This window comes from Leptonotus elevatus, chromosome 18, assembly GCF_054856555.1.
Source record: "Leptonotus elevatus isolate MCC_2025b chromosome 18, RoL_Lele_1.0, whole genome shotgun sequence".
Lineage (NCBI taxonomy): Eukaryota > Metazoa > Chordata > Actinopteri > Syngnathiformes > Syngnathidae > Leptonotus > Leptonotus elevatus.
Window position 1 is genome coordinate 1,905,655 of NC_141256.1, and position 17,869 is coordinate 1,923,523.

Genomic DNA, 17,869 nt, shown 5'->3' on the forward strand with positions numbered 1-17,869 from the left:
AACTAAATAAAAGCCAACTGACGAGACAACGAGAGACACCTGGACAAGACACAAGTGGCTGGGGGAGATGATTGGATGACACAAGGGAACAGGATGACGAGTACAGGTGCAAACAAAACCTAACAAGCAGGACAGGACACAAACCCAAGACAACAAACTCAAGCATGATATACACAAATCATAACACTACACGATGCACTGAATCATGTATCCTTTCCCATTGTTCCCGGCTACCCATTGCCATTAGCTTTCCCCTGACTGCCCTATATCCTGCATTAGGCATCTGAGTTTTAATAGCTCTAACTAGGTTGTCCAATTCGGAGTCAGTCATGGTGCTGTAATATCCATTCACACTTAGTCCATACTCCTCCATCCTACGGAAAACTGTGCGTATGGACAACCCCAACAACTGAGCAATACATGGCACTGTGAACTGAGACTTAAACAAATGATAAAGCTCCTCTCTCTGGATAATGAGTCTAGGTCTTCCTATCAGCCCCACAGCTGTCTCTACATGTGCCATTGTCACGTTCTTGTCAAACACAGCTTGAATTTTCTCCAATATTAAGTTCAACTGCTGTACAATATAATTGTCGATCTCAAATGGATCCAAAAATTTCTAATTAAGTCAAAAAATGCAATCAAATGACTCCGAAACCCTCTCGTGGACAACTGGTAGGTTATGAAAGTGAGAAAAATTAGAAAAGATTAGTTAATATTATGAAACAGTTGTTTTTAAGTGGAATGTTCGCTCGGCACTACTTTCTTTCGCGGCGTTAATCACTCGGCCTGGTGCTTCTCGGCTCCGTCCAATTAGCTTAAAACCACCAGTTGTGTAAAAGTCGTCTTCTTCTTCATAGCGTTGTGAAAATAAAACAAATCAGATTGTAATGCTTTTTCAGAGATTTTTCAGTCATTCAAAAATATTTTTGGAGATTCAAACCCTTATTATGAGGTTTTCGAGTATTGGCAGGAATCTGAATCCATAAAAATGAGCCGACGGTCAAATTGTGCTGAAATGCTTTACGTCGCGATCAAGACGATTCCACAAAAATGACAGATCGTGATTCCTACATTTTGTCACACGATCTAATATTGTCATATCGCCCACCCCTAATTGAAGGTGATAAAATGATATTCAAACAAAGGCATTTAAGGAGGCTTTTCAGTTAAATCAAATGACATTTTAGTGTATCCTTAATTAAAACCCATAAGAACCCACGGTGACACCAATGTAGCAAACACTTTGAACATCCCAGTCTCTTTGTTATAAAGCTTTATGTCTGACTTTAACTCATTAAAACCTGTTAGAGGATAAGCTTTTTCCTCCGCGTGTTCGTTTAATTTCGGGTAGTGAGAATGTCTGGCTGGAGACGATGAACAGTTCCTTCAAAGCTTTTATTTCTACAGAATATTCCGGGCACAAATAAGTTACAAACAATGCCTGTAGCTGCTCACAAGTGCGCAGTTTCAGAGGACTTACAACATTCTTATACTATCTTGAAGGGCGGTACCACAAAGTTTCCAGTAAACAGTTCAACAAAGTTAACCGGACCTGCGATAACATTCAAGGACACTATCCAGACACAGAACAAAGCTCATTTGAGGAATAGAGGAAGTTATACAGTCATGACTACACCTGGCAAAGATAGCGATAACACTCAAGGCGAGGATATATCCGTAGAACAAAGCTCAACTAAGGAAATGAGGAAATTAAAACAGTTATGACTAAATCTGGGCAGAAACAAACTTCAAACCCTAAGCGACATACAGGGAACATCTCCAAAATGGTGGTATTGCAAGAAGAAGCGAGCTGCAGACCATGGGCGAGTGGAGCTCTACCGGAAACATGTGACCTCCAATTCAGTCTTATTTTTTTTATTAAGCATAAACGTAACTATAACACTAAACATAACCATAATCTTAATGCAAACTAACAAGTAGTATTATTTGTATTTTTGAGTATATTTCGCTGTTTTAACTAAGACGGCTGTTGGCGCTTTCGTCATCCCCGGAACACGTGACCCCCATTTGAACACCAAAGTTGTAGCGCAGCGCCACCGAATGACGAAAACAACGTAGCGTAATTGCAGTACATAGTGTGTTGTACGCTTCACGTTGGTTTGTCTGAACAATTAAATAAGGTGGATGGAATTAGTTGTGATGGAAATATTAAATAACAAAAGCGCTAGCCTCGGCAGTTGAGGTGGGTGCTGAAGAAGTACTGTACATCATTCTGCAGGCTACTCTGCTGGCAGCTCCTTCCAGTTCAAAACACCTGTTTTTTGTTATTAAACATCTTTGTAGATTGGTGTCATTAACAGGCACAGCACCTTTCCATTTTAAATCCCGCTCTTGCAAATTCAAGCATTTTAAAATTTATGGCTTAAATGCAAGTACTTGAAAACTTAGGAATAACTCACAATTAAGTACTCCTAACTTTTTATTTATATGTAAACAAATGAGTAACGCGTCACATGCAATTGCAAATAAGTTTGAGAATAACACCCAGTGGCAATATAATGTAATAATACACAAACAATTTGACATTTTCAGAGAAAATTAACCGACCCCACCCCCCATTAGTAAAAAGAAACAGCATCCAAGTCTTTCTCCATAGAACATGAGAATTGCAAAAGGACAAAAGGAAAACAAAACGAAACATAAAAGAGGTCCAATCAGACAATAAATCCTTCAAATGATCAAATACCAACGAGGCTTGCTTTGTTTTTAACCCTCCTCAATGTCCTTTCAAAACTTTTGTTTTCCTTAAATAAAAATAAAAAAATAAATAAAGGTCGACATTTAAATCACGGTTTATTTGAGGACATTGTAAATGCACGGACTATGTTAAGTCCGTCTGTACGACAGGCTTCATTCAGAGGCAACGCGTTTCTGATGGAGTTGTGTTCTTGATGTATACATTGTTTATGTTCACATTTTCTACATGTTTTGTATACTGTTTTGTTCAAATTAACTAAATAGTTAGTTTATAAAGTAGTTTTTTAGTTAAACAAAAGTGACAAAAGAGCTTCTAGGCAGAGGTTGCCACTAGCCTCATTCTTTTACAGGCACGAAGAGGCCGCCCATCACTCAATCCCACATCTTCACCACCACCACCGCCCAAACGGGTTGTTCGGGTTGTAACGAATACTGGCAGTCACCCTAATTATTATTTTTTTTGTTCTCCTTTCCTCAAACATTTCACTCTTGAAAATATGCGCGAGGTCAACCTAGGTTTGGGGTGAGAGATAGCAACTCTCCCCCTCCTTTTTCACCCTCGCCGGAACCGGCCAAAAGGGCCTTCCACCCTTTTGAAGTCAATCGTCACCGATGTCACCAGGATGTTAATGTTTACTTTTCACCCGCCAGAACCACGAGTTTATGGTACTAAAGTGTCTTATCGGGGGCTCCATCCTCTTCCCTGTTGAGTTGGGGGATTAACACAACAGATAAACCCCACACCAGATGTTCAGTTGAACCCAGGTGGTCACATTCCAGCGTTCTTGAAAGTTACTTGTGACCACAGCGCCTTCAACTGGGGACGATCGAAACTGCCCTCACTTGGAACACCTATGACCCACAAAGCAATCTTACACATTTCATCTAAAAAATTTCATCACATACAAGTGAATGTACAAACAACTGAATGTTTCACACCATGCATGTTTTGTTTGTGTTTGGAAAAGAATGTCATATACATTTCAACCTCAAGAGAGTTCTTAGTTACTCCGTAAAGAACGAAATTACCTCGTGCCGCAGTATTAGTCGATATGTGTAACGATAACATGTTTTGCTTGGAAGAACTTGGCTTGCCAGCCTGACTAAATTTTAATTATTAGTTATTAATTATTTAAATAATTTGGAGTTTAAGAAGTCTTGGAGTTGAGTCGAGTCAAAGAGGGAGGGGTCGCCCCACAACTTTAAAACCAAGGGCGCGCGCTATTGCTCTCTCTCTCGTCTTCTGCCGCTGTTCCTGTTATCTTCCACCTTTTTCTCCCCCGTCCGTCTGGCCCAGAACAGACAAAAGGACTTCCCACGTGGCACTTTTGTTCCAAGAAAATACCAAGTGTCTCGGACTCGGCGAGCGTACTTGGAGGCGCAGTGCACCGAAGCTGGCACGCGTCCGCACTGTCAGACGGACACATCCTTTTTGTTTGTTGTTTTCATTTTTCATATTTTCTTTTCTTGGTGGGCTCGCCCCACTTCGGCAACACCAACTTTACCGTGACCCCGTTGGGGCCCAGTCACCACAGTTGAACGGACATGCGCAAGTCCAGTGCGTCCCGCCGCACTTGCTCCCATCGTGGTGAGAGCGGGTACAATGGCTGATCTCCCTCGGGACGCAGACACGCAGCGAATCTCGGCTTCAGGTGATTGGCCAGCTGAGACGCGGATCTCCCCGCGCGCCGAGAGGACAAAAAGTCCTGAACGCACCTGAGCCGAGCTGTTTCGCGCGCGTCCGACTGCTGAACAATTTTTCATAATTTTTATTTTTGCCTTATTTTTTTGGAGCAGTTTTTCCTGTCTTCTTTCTTCAACCGATCTTCACTCCGCCGCTCGATCCAACTCACTCCAGTAAGTTGCACGTCTCATGACCAATTTGACATATCGCTGGTGCAACTTCCATTTCAAACATCTCACAGATTTGGCAAGTCAAACCTTTCCTTTCTACCTCGTTAAATTGTTCCTTTCTTATTTCTATTAGTTTACTTTTATTTTTATTTTCTCCACCGTATGATAGTTAGGTAGACAGTATTGTGATTCTGTATGTGTGACCGTAGTGAATAAATTGTGCTTGTGTCCGAGTGGATTAGTAATTCTTTTAGTAATACAAAGAACCACAAACTTTGAATGTGGCGACTTCAGATTATGAATAAATAAACAAGAATTTTGATTTTATTCTTAGTGTTTCTTCAAACTGAAAGTAAACAGAACGTGGTTAATTTGCTTACTGCGGGTGTGCCAATAGATGTTTCTGTCTTCATAGGTCTTGTGCTCGTTATCTCACGCATGCAAGTATTTTACTCTGCGTCGCTTTATTTTGTGATTTACGTGTATCTAATTTTTGTTTGTTGTGCCTGTGTCATTGTAACACCCTTGCTCTTTTTCTACCCTGGTTGTGTTTGCCAACGAGTGTTCTTCTCCTGTCACGATATTGTGTAATAAAACTTTTGTACTTAATTCTGGTCTACATTTGTTGGATCCAAACCACCGGCAACCACGGAACCTAACAGGAGGCACTTTATGGTTTCTTGCGACGCTGCAATACTCTTGAGAAGGGCATTAACAAATTATGAGATGACAATTTGATGATGTTTTAATAGAACAAATATATTTTATTTTTTCCCAAACTGCAAAGTTTTATAGCATAATTTCTGAACTCTTCCATTACTGCTACTTTACCTTGAAGGAAAAAAAAAAGTTTCCGGTGGTGTTCAAATTCAAGATAATGTCCAACAAGTGTCCAACAACCCCAGTGGGGATGATAACCATCATAAACATTCATTACTTGTTGTGTATGGGGGACAGAAAATTGACATGGTGTGGCAGATTTAGGACTCAGGCGCAGAGATAGGAGTTTGGCAGATATATTAAACATAAAACTCCTCATTTAGAGGGAAAAACAAAGGCTATAAAATGTTAAACTAAAGGTGCTCCAAAAGGGAGGATATCTAATCTACAAACAAAACAAAATCACTCCTAAACTAAAACTATACTGTGGCTATGCAAAGTTAGAAACAAAAGTTCACACAGAAGACAGGACAACAAGGCTGAGGACTATGACTGTGACTGGGCTAGAGCAGAGGTGGGCAATCTCGGTCCTCGAGGGCCGGAGTCCTGCAGGTTGTGGAGGTTTCTCACTTCCAACACAAGCTGATTCCAATTAACTGGATCGTTATCAGGCTTATGCAGAGCTTTCTGATGAGCTGATCATATATCAGCTGTGTTGGAGAAGGGCAACATGCAAAACCTGCAGGACTTCAGCCCTTGATGCCCACCTCTGGGCTAGAGTGACTCTGACGAAAACACTTTGGCACAAGACAGGGGAGACGCAGACCATTTAACACATGAGGGTAATGAGAAACAGGTGGACACAATAAGGAATTAGGGTTGACACTGACACCACATGAGGAAGGGCAATTGACCTGAAACGAAAGGAGAGTCAGAATTTTCAAAATAAAACAGGAAATGACAAGACAGTAAAAGCCCAGACAAGACAACCTCACTGCGGTGTGACAAAAAATAAACAACAACGTGATACCTTCAGTTTTGAGTCTGCAATATTGTAATCACAACTTCATGCCTACCCCAGGCTGAAATGAAAGCTGAAACCGTTTGGCTTTTTCTATTTATTTTAATTATTTCTTTCATTTCAGAAAGCCTAAACTAACTATAGGTTTAAAAGTGACAACATTTGGTGATTTTCACTTCATTTCAGGGGAAATGTCACCAGCTGGACAGTTACTCACTGTTTTCCGTCCCCAATAGGTGTTGATGTTGCTGCTGCAGGCTGTGAGTCGCTGGCAGAAGATGTAGACACAGTGAAAAATATTTGTTATTTTTGGTAATTTTGCAATAAACTTTTTGCTTTCCTCCTCCTCCTTCGTCTTTTCGCCCCTGCTGGGATTGCTTCTGAGTCTCGCTCGCTGTCGTCACTTCGCGCCCTTTGCTAATTTTTGGCGCAGACTTTCTAGATACTTTCTGCACATGCGCAGTAGAAGCAAGAAGCATTCTATTGGCATTTTAGCAAAATGATTTGAATCAAAAACATAATTAATGTGCGCAAATAAGTAAAAACTGTATTGACCATTAGTGTATGAGGAATTGTATGGGGCCCCCTAGTAACGTGAGGCCCTAGGCCAGGGGTGGCCAAGTTCGGTCCTCGAGAGCCACTATCCAGCCTGTTTTCCATGTCTCCCTCTGTTTTGTGGAAAACACTACTTCACTTTTATATTTTTATGCAGGATCGTGAGTGATCGGCGGCAACAATGAATACACAGAGACTGATATACTGTGCTAGAACAAATATGCCCTTTATTCCCCGCAAACAGCAATCAACACACTTCAACGCTAAGCAGCAGAATATAATCATCATCAGCGCTTACCTTGACACTAGACCGGAGAGCCGACGGTCCGGATAGAACGAGCTGCAAAACGGCTGGGCAATCGTACGTATCCCACAGCTGACTCTACCCACACCGCGTGCCGCTCCGTCTTTTATTCGTTAACAAAAAGGGGTGAGCGTGAGAAACCGGGCTGGCCAAGCCCTCTCCCAGGCACCCTCAAAAACATGTTTCCAAAGCAGGGAGGACTGTAGTAAAAACAAGGCATTCACTCCCAGGCACCCTCGAAAACATTTCCGAAGCATTTGAGGACTATAGTATAAACAAGGAAGAGTTCCCAGGTTGATTCCGCCCTTTATTCACAAATTGTTGGGCACTTGGATTCGTACAACAGTTCAGGACAACAACATATCCCTATGTAAGAGGTTACATGAGGACATATCAAACCATGGTTATTTTCCCTTCACCCTCCTTCAGCACAGCTGAATCTAATGATCAGCTCATCAGCAAGCTTTGCAGAAGCCTGATAACAATCCTGATCATGAATCAGGTGCGTTAGTGAAGAGAAACATGGAAAACAGGCTGGATAGTGGCTCTCGAGGACCGAACTTGGCGACCTCTGCCCTAGGCAACTACCTAGGTTTGCCTAATGGTAAGTCCGCCCCTACTCAAACCCTTTTTTATACTCTCAAACGATTTTTCTTGTTGCAAAGAAAGTCTGATGTTCAAAATTTTATGACAAGAAAAACATTTCTCTTCCAAAATGATACGTATAGTGGGAGTCGGCACTAAATGTTTGTCCAAAAGTTCGGATCTTATGCATATTAATGAGCAAACGTGACGTCAAATTGCTGACTTAAACTTGTGAATATTGTTGCTAATTGGCTCACAGTTATGGAAACCGTGCTGTTTTGCCAGAAGTGGATACAGCAAATTGGACTACACTACAGTCAAATTATACCCACTTATACATGATAAAGCCGAAATTATGTTACGTCCATGTTAGATTAATGTATCTTAGTTATCCCATATTTAGTCTTTTATTAATTATAAAGCATTTATTCAACCTTGTTAATTTATTCAACATTGTGACCTGCTGGAACTGTGTGAGTTGGAGTCACTGCGATCACAATCAGTCACAAAGATTCAACAGAAAACGGAAAATATGCAGTCACGAGCTTCAACAGAAAACAGATGGCCGGATGGTTGAGAAACTTTTAGTGTTAAAGGATGTCTGCAATGTTGCCTGTGTAACGACTTTTTGTAAATGATTGTCACATTACTGCTATGTGCTTCCCCAAACCCCTCAGAGCAGTAATGTCCATGTGGTAGGTCAACCCAAATAAAAGGAGGAGAAACGGCAGAGTGTGTCAGAAATGGGCAGGAATCTGTGATCAGCACATCTCTGTTCATTTCTCCTCGCCAGCCTATATCTCTTGTCTTCCTTCCGTGTCTGTTTATTAAATGTTCTAGGTTGAATAAACACAACAGTCCACATTTTACAGGCTGCAGACAGACCCGGAAAGTAGGCGGAACTCTACTGGAGGTTGGAGTTGAAACTCCTTCTGACAGGGGACTCTCCCAGATGTTCCCAGCAGACCCTTACATTACATTACATTTGCGTCTGATGGGTCAGACCGGGTCCGGCATCTTCCCCCATAATCGGAGCCAGCACACCACCATGTGGCGATTTGTTCACAGCTCCGCCTTGTCTACAATTCCCACATTTCCTATAACATAGCACTCGCCAATCAGATGCAGAGACATATAATACCAGACAGTTTCATTAACTTCATATTCAGTGATATTTATTTCCAAAAGGAAACATTATGGTTGCACCTTCGAGACTGCGAAAACATCCAAGTACAAGGCAGATTTAAAAAACACAGGCAGATAGAAAAATAATAATTAAAAAACAAACACAAAAGCCTTATCATCTAAAACATGTAGAGTGAGACCATTGACATCACACTGTACATTATTTATGTTTGCAATATAGCATGCGTCTTTTTGCATTTGACTTCTCAGTTTCATGTTGAAGCTCTGAATTTTTTTAATAATTTTTTTTTAAACATGTGGCCTTTTACTGCATTCATCAGTTTTATCTTTTTTAATCTATTTTTTTCCACGTGTAATGTACACAGAAGCATAATAAAAGGAAAAAAATGCTTTAACATTGGTTGTGAGAATGTAAGGCTAGGTCAAGTGTCAGTGAATACCAAATATGAGTCATGAGCAAGTGGCACAGTTTACATTTGTCTCGTTTAGTGCTGTAGTGCCATTTAACTGTTGGGTAAATGGTTCATCTGAACGTGCACATACTAATGTTAACTGCTAAGTCGTCACCTCAATGCAGTAATATTTTTCTTTCTACTTAATGAAATATTGTGCACTCATGCCTCCACCTGAGCCACATTTCTTTAAATGTGCATTATCCAGTTTTTTACTTCACTACTTTTTTTTTACTCCAAATCTAAGCTTAAAATCATTCCTTCTGGGAGCTCATTATAAGCATTTAAAAGACTAGATGTGTCCTCTTAAACACAAATTGCACAATCCACACTCAGGAACAGCTGCTACTTAATCATCTCAAACTGATCCATCACTAAATCTCTAAACACAACACGTTTCTTTGCGTTATAGCTTATGTTATATTCGGTTGTCATTCACTAAATAACACACGTCAAATTCAACCATACATCTTTTTCTCTAGCACTTTTCTCACGTTAGGGTCATGGGTAAATGGAGCCTATCCCAGTTGATTTTGGGCAAGAGGTGAGCTACCATCCCTATTTTTATGTATTTTTTTAAATATCAAAGCAGAAAATACGATCAAAAAACAAAAACACAAAAGGCCCTGAGATAGTGCTCAAAGAGGTCATGGATATATGTTATATATAACACATCTAGATGTCATATTAAGGAAATATAATCTCAATCATTTTATGCACGGCGACATCAATCACAGTATGTGTTACATTCAGCTTTTACGATGGATGACTAAATTGTATATATACCGCATTTTTCCCAACAATGTTTTATCTGTTAGATTATGTGTGCTCTGGCATGACTTATAAATGATTTCATAATGTCAAATACTTCAAATTACCTCACAATGGACTTTTTTCAATTAGGAAATATATTACAAAGACGCTCCCAACATTATATTAAATATTTCAAAAAGTAAGCTTGCACTATACATTATATAAATGAGTTGTTTAATTTCAAACAATTTAACCACTTTATTTCAAGCTGCCACCTATTTATTAGGCCACTGTGTCTCCAGAATGTACAGTGGGTCAAAGTATACATGTTGAGGGCCGATATACTGCAAACAGCATGTTAACTAAAGACACCATTGAGTTTTAAAATAAGGGTAAATCTATAACGATGTCAGCAAAAATGGTGCTCAAACTCACTGACAACGCCATTATATATATATAAAGGTGTTTTTTTTAATGTGGATTTTATTTTTATTCGATCCCTTAACAGTGTACGTGTGAATACTGAGAGATATACAGCACATTAAAGCTAATGCACTTGTAGCATTGCATCTTTTTGCATTTTCACTTTGAAAGTCTGTTATATTTTTCTGCTTTTATTAGACTGCGCCATAGCTCTACGTGTTCAAATTAAATTAGAAAACAAAATGTGAAGGTTATGCTTATAAAAGACCTATGTTTGTACGTGTTTGCTTGTTGTTTGAAATGCTTATTTTGGAGTTTAAACTTCCTTTGGAGAAAAATCCACAAACCGCCACTGACCATTAGAGATGTAACGATTATATATATATTGATTATTATATATATTGTAGCAATATCGTGTTATTAAAAGTGCCACAATATCGTCGTCGTCATGTCACAATACTAAAAGTAGCACATCCGTTAAAAAGGCGAGGTTGTATTCCATTTGTGCAGTGTTAGTTCATTAGTGCAGATTAATTTTAAACAGGAATGTTTTGGCTGGTGCACTGGTTATCACTCCTATAAATCAGTCTACCAGCAAATCTTTTTCAATATCTCCATAAAAAAAAAAAAAAAAAAAAAAATTACTTTTGACCCGCTTCAGCCAAACACAACAACATGAGCTTTTATTATATATATTTTTTATTTAATTGTATTTTTTTATTTTTACAATACAATTTTTTACATCAAGCTTGCCACAATATATTGTGATAATTATCGTATCATGAGGTTCATATCGTGATATTTATTGTATTGTGCTGTTTGGATATCGTTACATCCCTACTGACCATACCCTCCCCTCAAAATATCGGAAAATTGAAAATGAAAACTTAAAAAAAAAGTACGAGACAAGCCATAAACATTTTTATAATTTTCCCCAGGTATTTATGACTGGATAAGATAATCGACTTAGAAGATGGCATTATTTGGAAAGAAATATCAGAACAGACTTAAAATAGACATTAAGCAAATCCATATTTATTTTGTAGTTTTTGTAATTATTTGCTTGCGATAACTACACAGCAAATCCCATTGACATCACCCAACTTTTTTTTGCAGGCTATTATCACAGCCACTTTCATGTGTTGTTTGTTTAGGGAGGTTACTGCCTTCTATCTTTTCTTTTACAGGTTAATCTGGAGGTTGACTGGCAATTAAATATTTTCAATCGATGAACAGATGAAATCCTTTTTTGTTTTGGCAGTCTGTTTTGAGTCATTAATGCTGCATGACGAAGGAACTCCCAATAAATTTGGTTACATAATTCATAAAATAAATAATAATTTGTAAAGTCATGATTAAAAAACACTTGTAAGCCACAAATATAAAACAGTCAAATGAAAAAAAAAAGTACAGTGCTAACTGAGCATGCCTTCTTGTGCCGTGTGACCGTGTGACCGTGTATTCTTTACGCCATTGGTTCGTTTGTGACCTCAAACGATTTATAAACTCTGACTTTCTGTGAGACCCTGAAGGTGTCTTTGTGTGTTTTCAGACCTGCACTGTTTCGTCTGCTTTAAACGGACCAGATTTTGTTTCCCACGCTGATCCTGACCTTTTGACAGGTCTGAATACACACAAACAAATCCTGGTTCGGATCAAACTCACTCGGTGCGGTTCACTTCGTAATCTGAATACAAACTACGGCTGAGTCGCACTAACTGTAGGACATATGCGCCTTTTTGGGCTTAACAAGCCACCGTAGCCAAGTATCAAGAGGTAATATCGCTCGGTGTCGGTACCAGAAGTGATCATGCTGCCAGATTGTATCGGGGTCGCCTACCGATGGCTTCATGCTACTGGATTGGATATTTTCTTTCCAATGTTTGAGGTCAACCGGATAATTTCTGGCCAATCCTATAGCGTGACGTGTTCGTTAGGCAACCCCGATACTGATACGATCTGGCAGCCCGATCACATCTGGTACCGACACCAGTAGTGAATGTTGTGCTAAATTCATTCATAATTCTCCGTATTAGGTTTAGTCGTGCTGCTGTAAGCATGTTGTGGGTCAGGGCACGCGGAGCACAACGGCTTTTTCAGGTTACTGCACGCTTGTTTGAGGACGCTGTTCCAAAATTAGAAACAGTGTTGCGGAACCTCCGTTGAATGAGCAAATATTTTGCATCTAATAACACCACAAATATGCAGAGCAGTAAGAATTCCATGTGTTCCTCGATTTCCGGGTTTGTGCTCTGCATGACGCACTCGTCATTTCTGTCCAATGGTAGCAACGATCGTCACACGTTGACGTGATAATGCAATATAGTTCACAGTGTAATATGAGCAGCACCAAATGAAAAAAATCAAGTCCATTTTTGGTCCGGACCAAACAAGCGGACTTTTCTGGTCTGACTACAAGTTTAATGGTGAGTAGGTCAGAGGAAGGAAAATGATTTTTGATGTTTGAAAGAAACAATCGTTTAATTATTATTTTTTTTTTACCACTCCATTTGGCCCTGTTGATTTAATCTTCTAGTGATTATTATTATTATTTTAATAATTGTGCAGTACATCTATTTGCAAACCTGGCCAAATTGTGGGAATAATGAGTGTCAGCATTATTTGGTTCAAAGAATCCTACCCAAAGAACAAAAATGTGTGGCTCGTCAGGGCTGGATAGCTCGTTCTTTCCTCAGTATCTATCTGAATTAGCCACGTTCTGATCATTTCATATTCTGAGGAATTTCCAAATCTGTGTTCTTCTCCAAGATTATCCTCAAAGCACACACTGAGTGTTGAATCACATTTCTCTGATTTCATGCCTCCAATTAACCTTTCGCCAAAGCCCCGCCCCCTTAATTGACGCTTCATGGTTCGACAACCTTCTGTACACTTAAATGAATGCCAGTGAGTGTTCTTGGAGCAATACAAGCACGATATCTTCCAGACCGGGGCAAAAGGGTCTACAGTAAGAAGTAGAAGGATATATTCTCTCCCCAACATACACAGTTTCTCCAACCCTGATGATCTGGTCACACATTACAATTCTGGACTTCATAACATCTTGAATACCCTTGCTTCACTAAAAAAAACGGCCTGTTTCTTTCTCGCTCTCTGCTTCTTGGTTTACCCCCGATCTCCGTCTCCTAAAATCAAAAGCTCGACAACTGGAACGCCTCTACAGGAAAACCGGACTTACCATTCACAAAGAAATGTATGCTAATCACATTTCATATTATAAGGTCTCCATTACCAATGCCAAAACTAACTATTATTCCAAGAGAATCACTGACAATAATGGAAATTCTAAGTCCCAAACAATATCACCCCTAACCAGGACTCCCTCCCTCCTCACTTATGCACAACCGCCTTCTGCAACTCCATCTTGTCATTTTTCCATGATAAAATTAAGGACATTCATCACAACCTTGGGTCAAGCCATCAACCTACCTTTTCAGCTGACTTTTACCCATCTGCACATTCATTTTCCTCCTTTCAGCTCCCCTCTCTCTCAGAAATAACAGAATTCATTCATAAATCCAAGCCATCCACCTCTCAACGGGACCCAGTCCCCACTCAACTTGTCAAAGCATGTGTCCCCTCCCTTATCAACATCCACTCCTCCCTCACCACTGTAACTGTACCAAAATCATTCAAAACTGCTGCCGTTACTCCCTTCTTGAAAAAAAGCCGGCGCAGACCCCACCAACTTCTAAAACTACTGTCCTATCTCCAACCTTCCCTTCATATCCAAAATCCTTGAAAAATCTGTTGCAGCTCAACTCTATTCCCACTTATCCTCCAATCATCTGTATGAACAGTTCCAGTCCGGTTTCTGCCCACTCCATAGCACCAAAACAGCCCTCATCAAAATCACAAATGACCTTCTCATGGCAACTGATTCTGGACTCCTCACCATTCTCATTCTCCTTGACCTGAGTGTGGCCTTCGATACCATCAGTCACACCATCCTCCTCAACAGACTTTCTTCCATTGGCATCACCCACACTCCGTTGAACTGGTTTTCATCCTACCTCACCTGCCGCACTCAGTTCATCCAACTCAAGTCCCTTAAATCTGTCTGTCTGTTACTTCAGGTGTGCCCCAGGGATCTGTCCTGGGGCCCCTCCTCTTCATCATCTACCTCCTCCCTCTCGGCAATATTTTCGTAAATTTAACATTCAATTCCAATCTTATGCTGATGATACCCAACTTTATCTGTCCACCAAACCCTCCTCCACTATACCACCTACCTCCCTTACAGACTGCATCTATGAAATAAAAACCTGGTTCAGTCAAAATTCCTGCAATTAAACAGTAGCAAAACTGAATTTCTACTCATCGGCACTAAAACCAGCCTCTCAAAAACAGACAACAAACAAATTGACAATGCCTCTATTCCACCTTCCCCCCAAGTCAAAAGACTGGGAGGCATCCTGGACAGCACGCTATCTTTTCAATCCAACATCAATAACATTACCCGGTCCGCATACTTCCACCTACGTAACATCAACCGTTTTCGCCCCTCTACGACCCCCCACACTGCCGCCATCCTGGTCCACAGTCTTGTCACCGCCCGTCTCGACTACTGCAGTTCTCTCCTTTTTGGCCTCCCTCACAAACACCTCCATAAACTCCAGTTGGTCCAGAATTCAGCTGCCCGCGTCAACCCGAACTCCGTTCACACATCACCCCCATCCTCCACCAGTTACACTGGCTCCCGGTTCAGATTCGCATCTAATTCAAAATCCTCCTGTTCACATTCAAAACAACATATTATTATATTATTATGTTAGCTATATTAGAATATCATCAAGGTCAATGTTTGCAGGTACTTAAATAGGTGAGAGGAAGCAAAATATATTTAACCAAATATTTATATAAACAAAGATTATGTTTATATATATTTTATTACACCTCTACACATTACCTTGACGTAACTTTGTAGACCTGGATGAAATTACTAAAATACCCCAAAAAAACATTATGCTTTAGCACAGTGATCCCCAACCTAGTGATGTTTTTTATTTTTTATTTTTTTTACATATATTCATTCCACTTCGGAAGGTTATCGCTGACGTGGTAACGGGGAAGGTAATCATTGACAGGGCTGGACTGGCCATCTGGTATTCAGGGCAGATGCCCGGTGGGCCGGCCTCTTTTGGTCCGATGCAGTGCTTTTTAATTTTTATTTCCCTACATTTTACCCCAAGAGACGTGCCCACAATTTAGAGGGACCAGTCCATTAATCCATTTCGAATACAGAAAGAAAACTGAAACATCATCAATAAACATCAGCCCTGGTCAAAATTCCAGGGCCGATTTGATTTTTTTGGTACCAGTCCTGCCCTGGATCTTGTATAAGGGTTTCCTTAGGTATAGTCCCCATTGGTAACTAATTGACGAGGGAGTGGGTGGCTGACATATCTATCTTTGGAAGGTAATCACGTACGCGGTGGTGGGGACAGGGGCTGACATTTATTTATATATTTCTAAACATTTTCTCTGTGTTTCTATGCAGTCCCATACTATATTGCCCGCAGACTGCTACTGGGCCATGGACCGGTGGTTGGGGATCTCTGCTTTAGCACTTTGAGGAACACTTTTTACCCAATGACCATCACTTGGCATATAAGTGCACAACCTATGAGGGTATTTTGCATTATTACACTGGATCATGATGAAGCCAATATAATGTGTATCACATATTCTTAGGGCACTGTGAATACTGCATGTCAACGGAACAGTATATGTATACTGTAGCACAAAGAGGCAGGCATTATTCCTGCTTAAGCACATACTGGCGAAAGAGAAAACCTAAGGCACAAAAGGTAGCATTTTAAAACTTATTGTTTCGACATACAGACTGTTAAGGGCTCATCTCAATATCTAGCTCTTTCATTTCAAGTGTTTCATCATTCTTGTTCTCTTTGGTTTGCTCAAGAATAAGCCCATTATGTGACTTGTAAGCTTCTACAAACAACGGAAATTCAGACAAGCTTGTATTGCACTCTTTGTCTTCAGTCTCTTCAGGTTCCTCATCCTTACGCTTCCCTTCATCCATAACAGGTGTGCTACAATCAAAGGTGGTCGTAATCCAACCATAGGCTTCACTATGAGGACGTCGAACTTCTTCTGTGATGTTCTTCTTCAAGTCCCTATTCTTGTTGCGTTTTGCAAGCTTAGTGACAGAACCCAGACGGTTAAAGATGTTGTCCTCGGATGTTGTTTGGTGGTTGGACTGACGGTCGCACTGCTCAGTGCCCCTCAGTCGAAGATTGTTAAACTTGGTGTCAATACTCTCTTGGGAGGAAGTTTTGTAGCTGTTGGTGTCCAGGCTGTTGAAGATTGCTCGGCGCTCTGGAGAAAGCATATCCATGGAGACCGCACGTTGATCCAGGCCGAGCTGTCGTCTTTCCATACTGCGGATGGTGGCAGCTCGCTGCAGTTTGTCACTGACCTCAACACTCATACGCCGCCTTGTCTCTCTCAGCTCGGCTCGCACATTTGCTTTCCACTCTGCTGCGTGAGCCTTGATTTCCCCAACCTAAGCAAAATACACAAATTACTTTAGTGTGTGTGATGTCATTTATATATTTAAAAAAAAAAGAACCAAGAAGGCAGGGGGAGGAACTCTTTGAGAGCCACTGTTTTGCCTATTTTCCATGTCACCCTCCACCAACACACCTGATTCGATGAACAGGATCATTATCAGGCTTCTAAAGACCTTGCTGATTAGCTGATCATTTGAGTCAGCTGTGTTGGAGGAGGGAGACATTAAAAACAAGCAGGACAGTGGCTTTCGAGGACCAGGGTTCCCGACACCTATGATTCTCTGAGAAACTCGACAAAGTCAAAATTGTGATAACAATCAAGATAATGATTTTAAAAAATCATACACAATTATCATAACCTTTGTTAGGGTTGGAGATGAAACAGTCATATAATGGTGTATAATTTTAGTCACGATAACACATTACTCAAAGAAATGTTAAAAGATTAAAAAGAAAAATCACACACAAACACACACAAACACACACACCCCACACACACACACACCCACCCACACACACACACACACACACACACACACACACACACACACACACACAAATACATACATACATACATCTATATTTATAAATTAATTGGCTTGGAGTAAAAAGTCAAAGTATATATTATTCCAAGCTAATTATTATTATTGTTATTATTAATTAATATTATTTAAATTATTATTATTATATTTACACCAGTGGCATATAGTGGCAGGCATAACAAATAACTGCTCTTCAATTGAATGGTAAAAGGTAAAACCAACCTTTGTGTATCAGTCTGTTGCCAGTCATGCAACAAACTAAGTCATGGTTACCTGCAAATATATCAGCTTTGTGTTCA

General features: G+C 40.2%; 1 protein-coding gene across 3 annotated transcripts in view; it reads right to left on the bottom strand.

Annotated features, from left to right (window-relative positions):
* Window positions 1–8,904: 8,904 nt before the first annotated feature.
* The window catches only part of kcnk10a (potassium channel, subfamily K, member 10a), a 42,365-nt gene continuing 33,400 nt past the window's right edge, over window positions 8,905–17,869 (bottom strand). For all 3 annotated transcript variants that reach the window (XM_086060942.1, XM_086060940.1, XM_086060941.1), the window contains one exon: window positions 8,905–17,021. In XM_086060942.1, coding sequence (XP_085917068.1) covers window positions 16,344–17,021 — 678 coding nt within the window. In that variant the 3' untranslated portion in view covers window positions 8,905–16,343. The remainder of the gene's footprint in view (window positions 17,022–17,869) is intronic.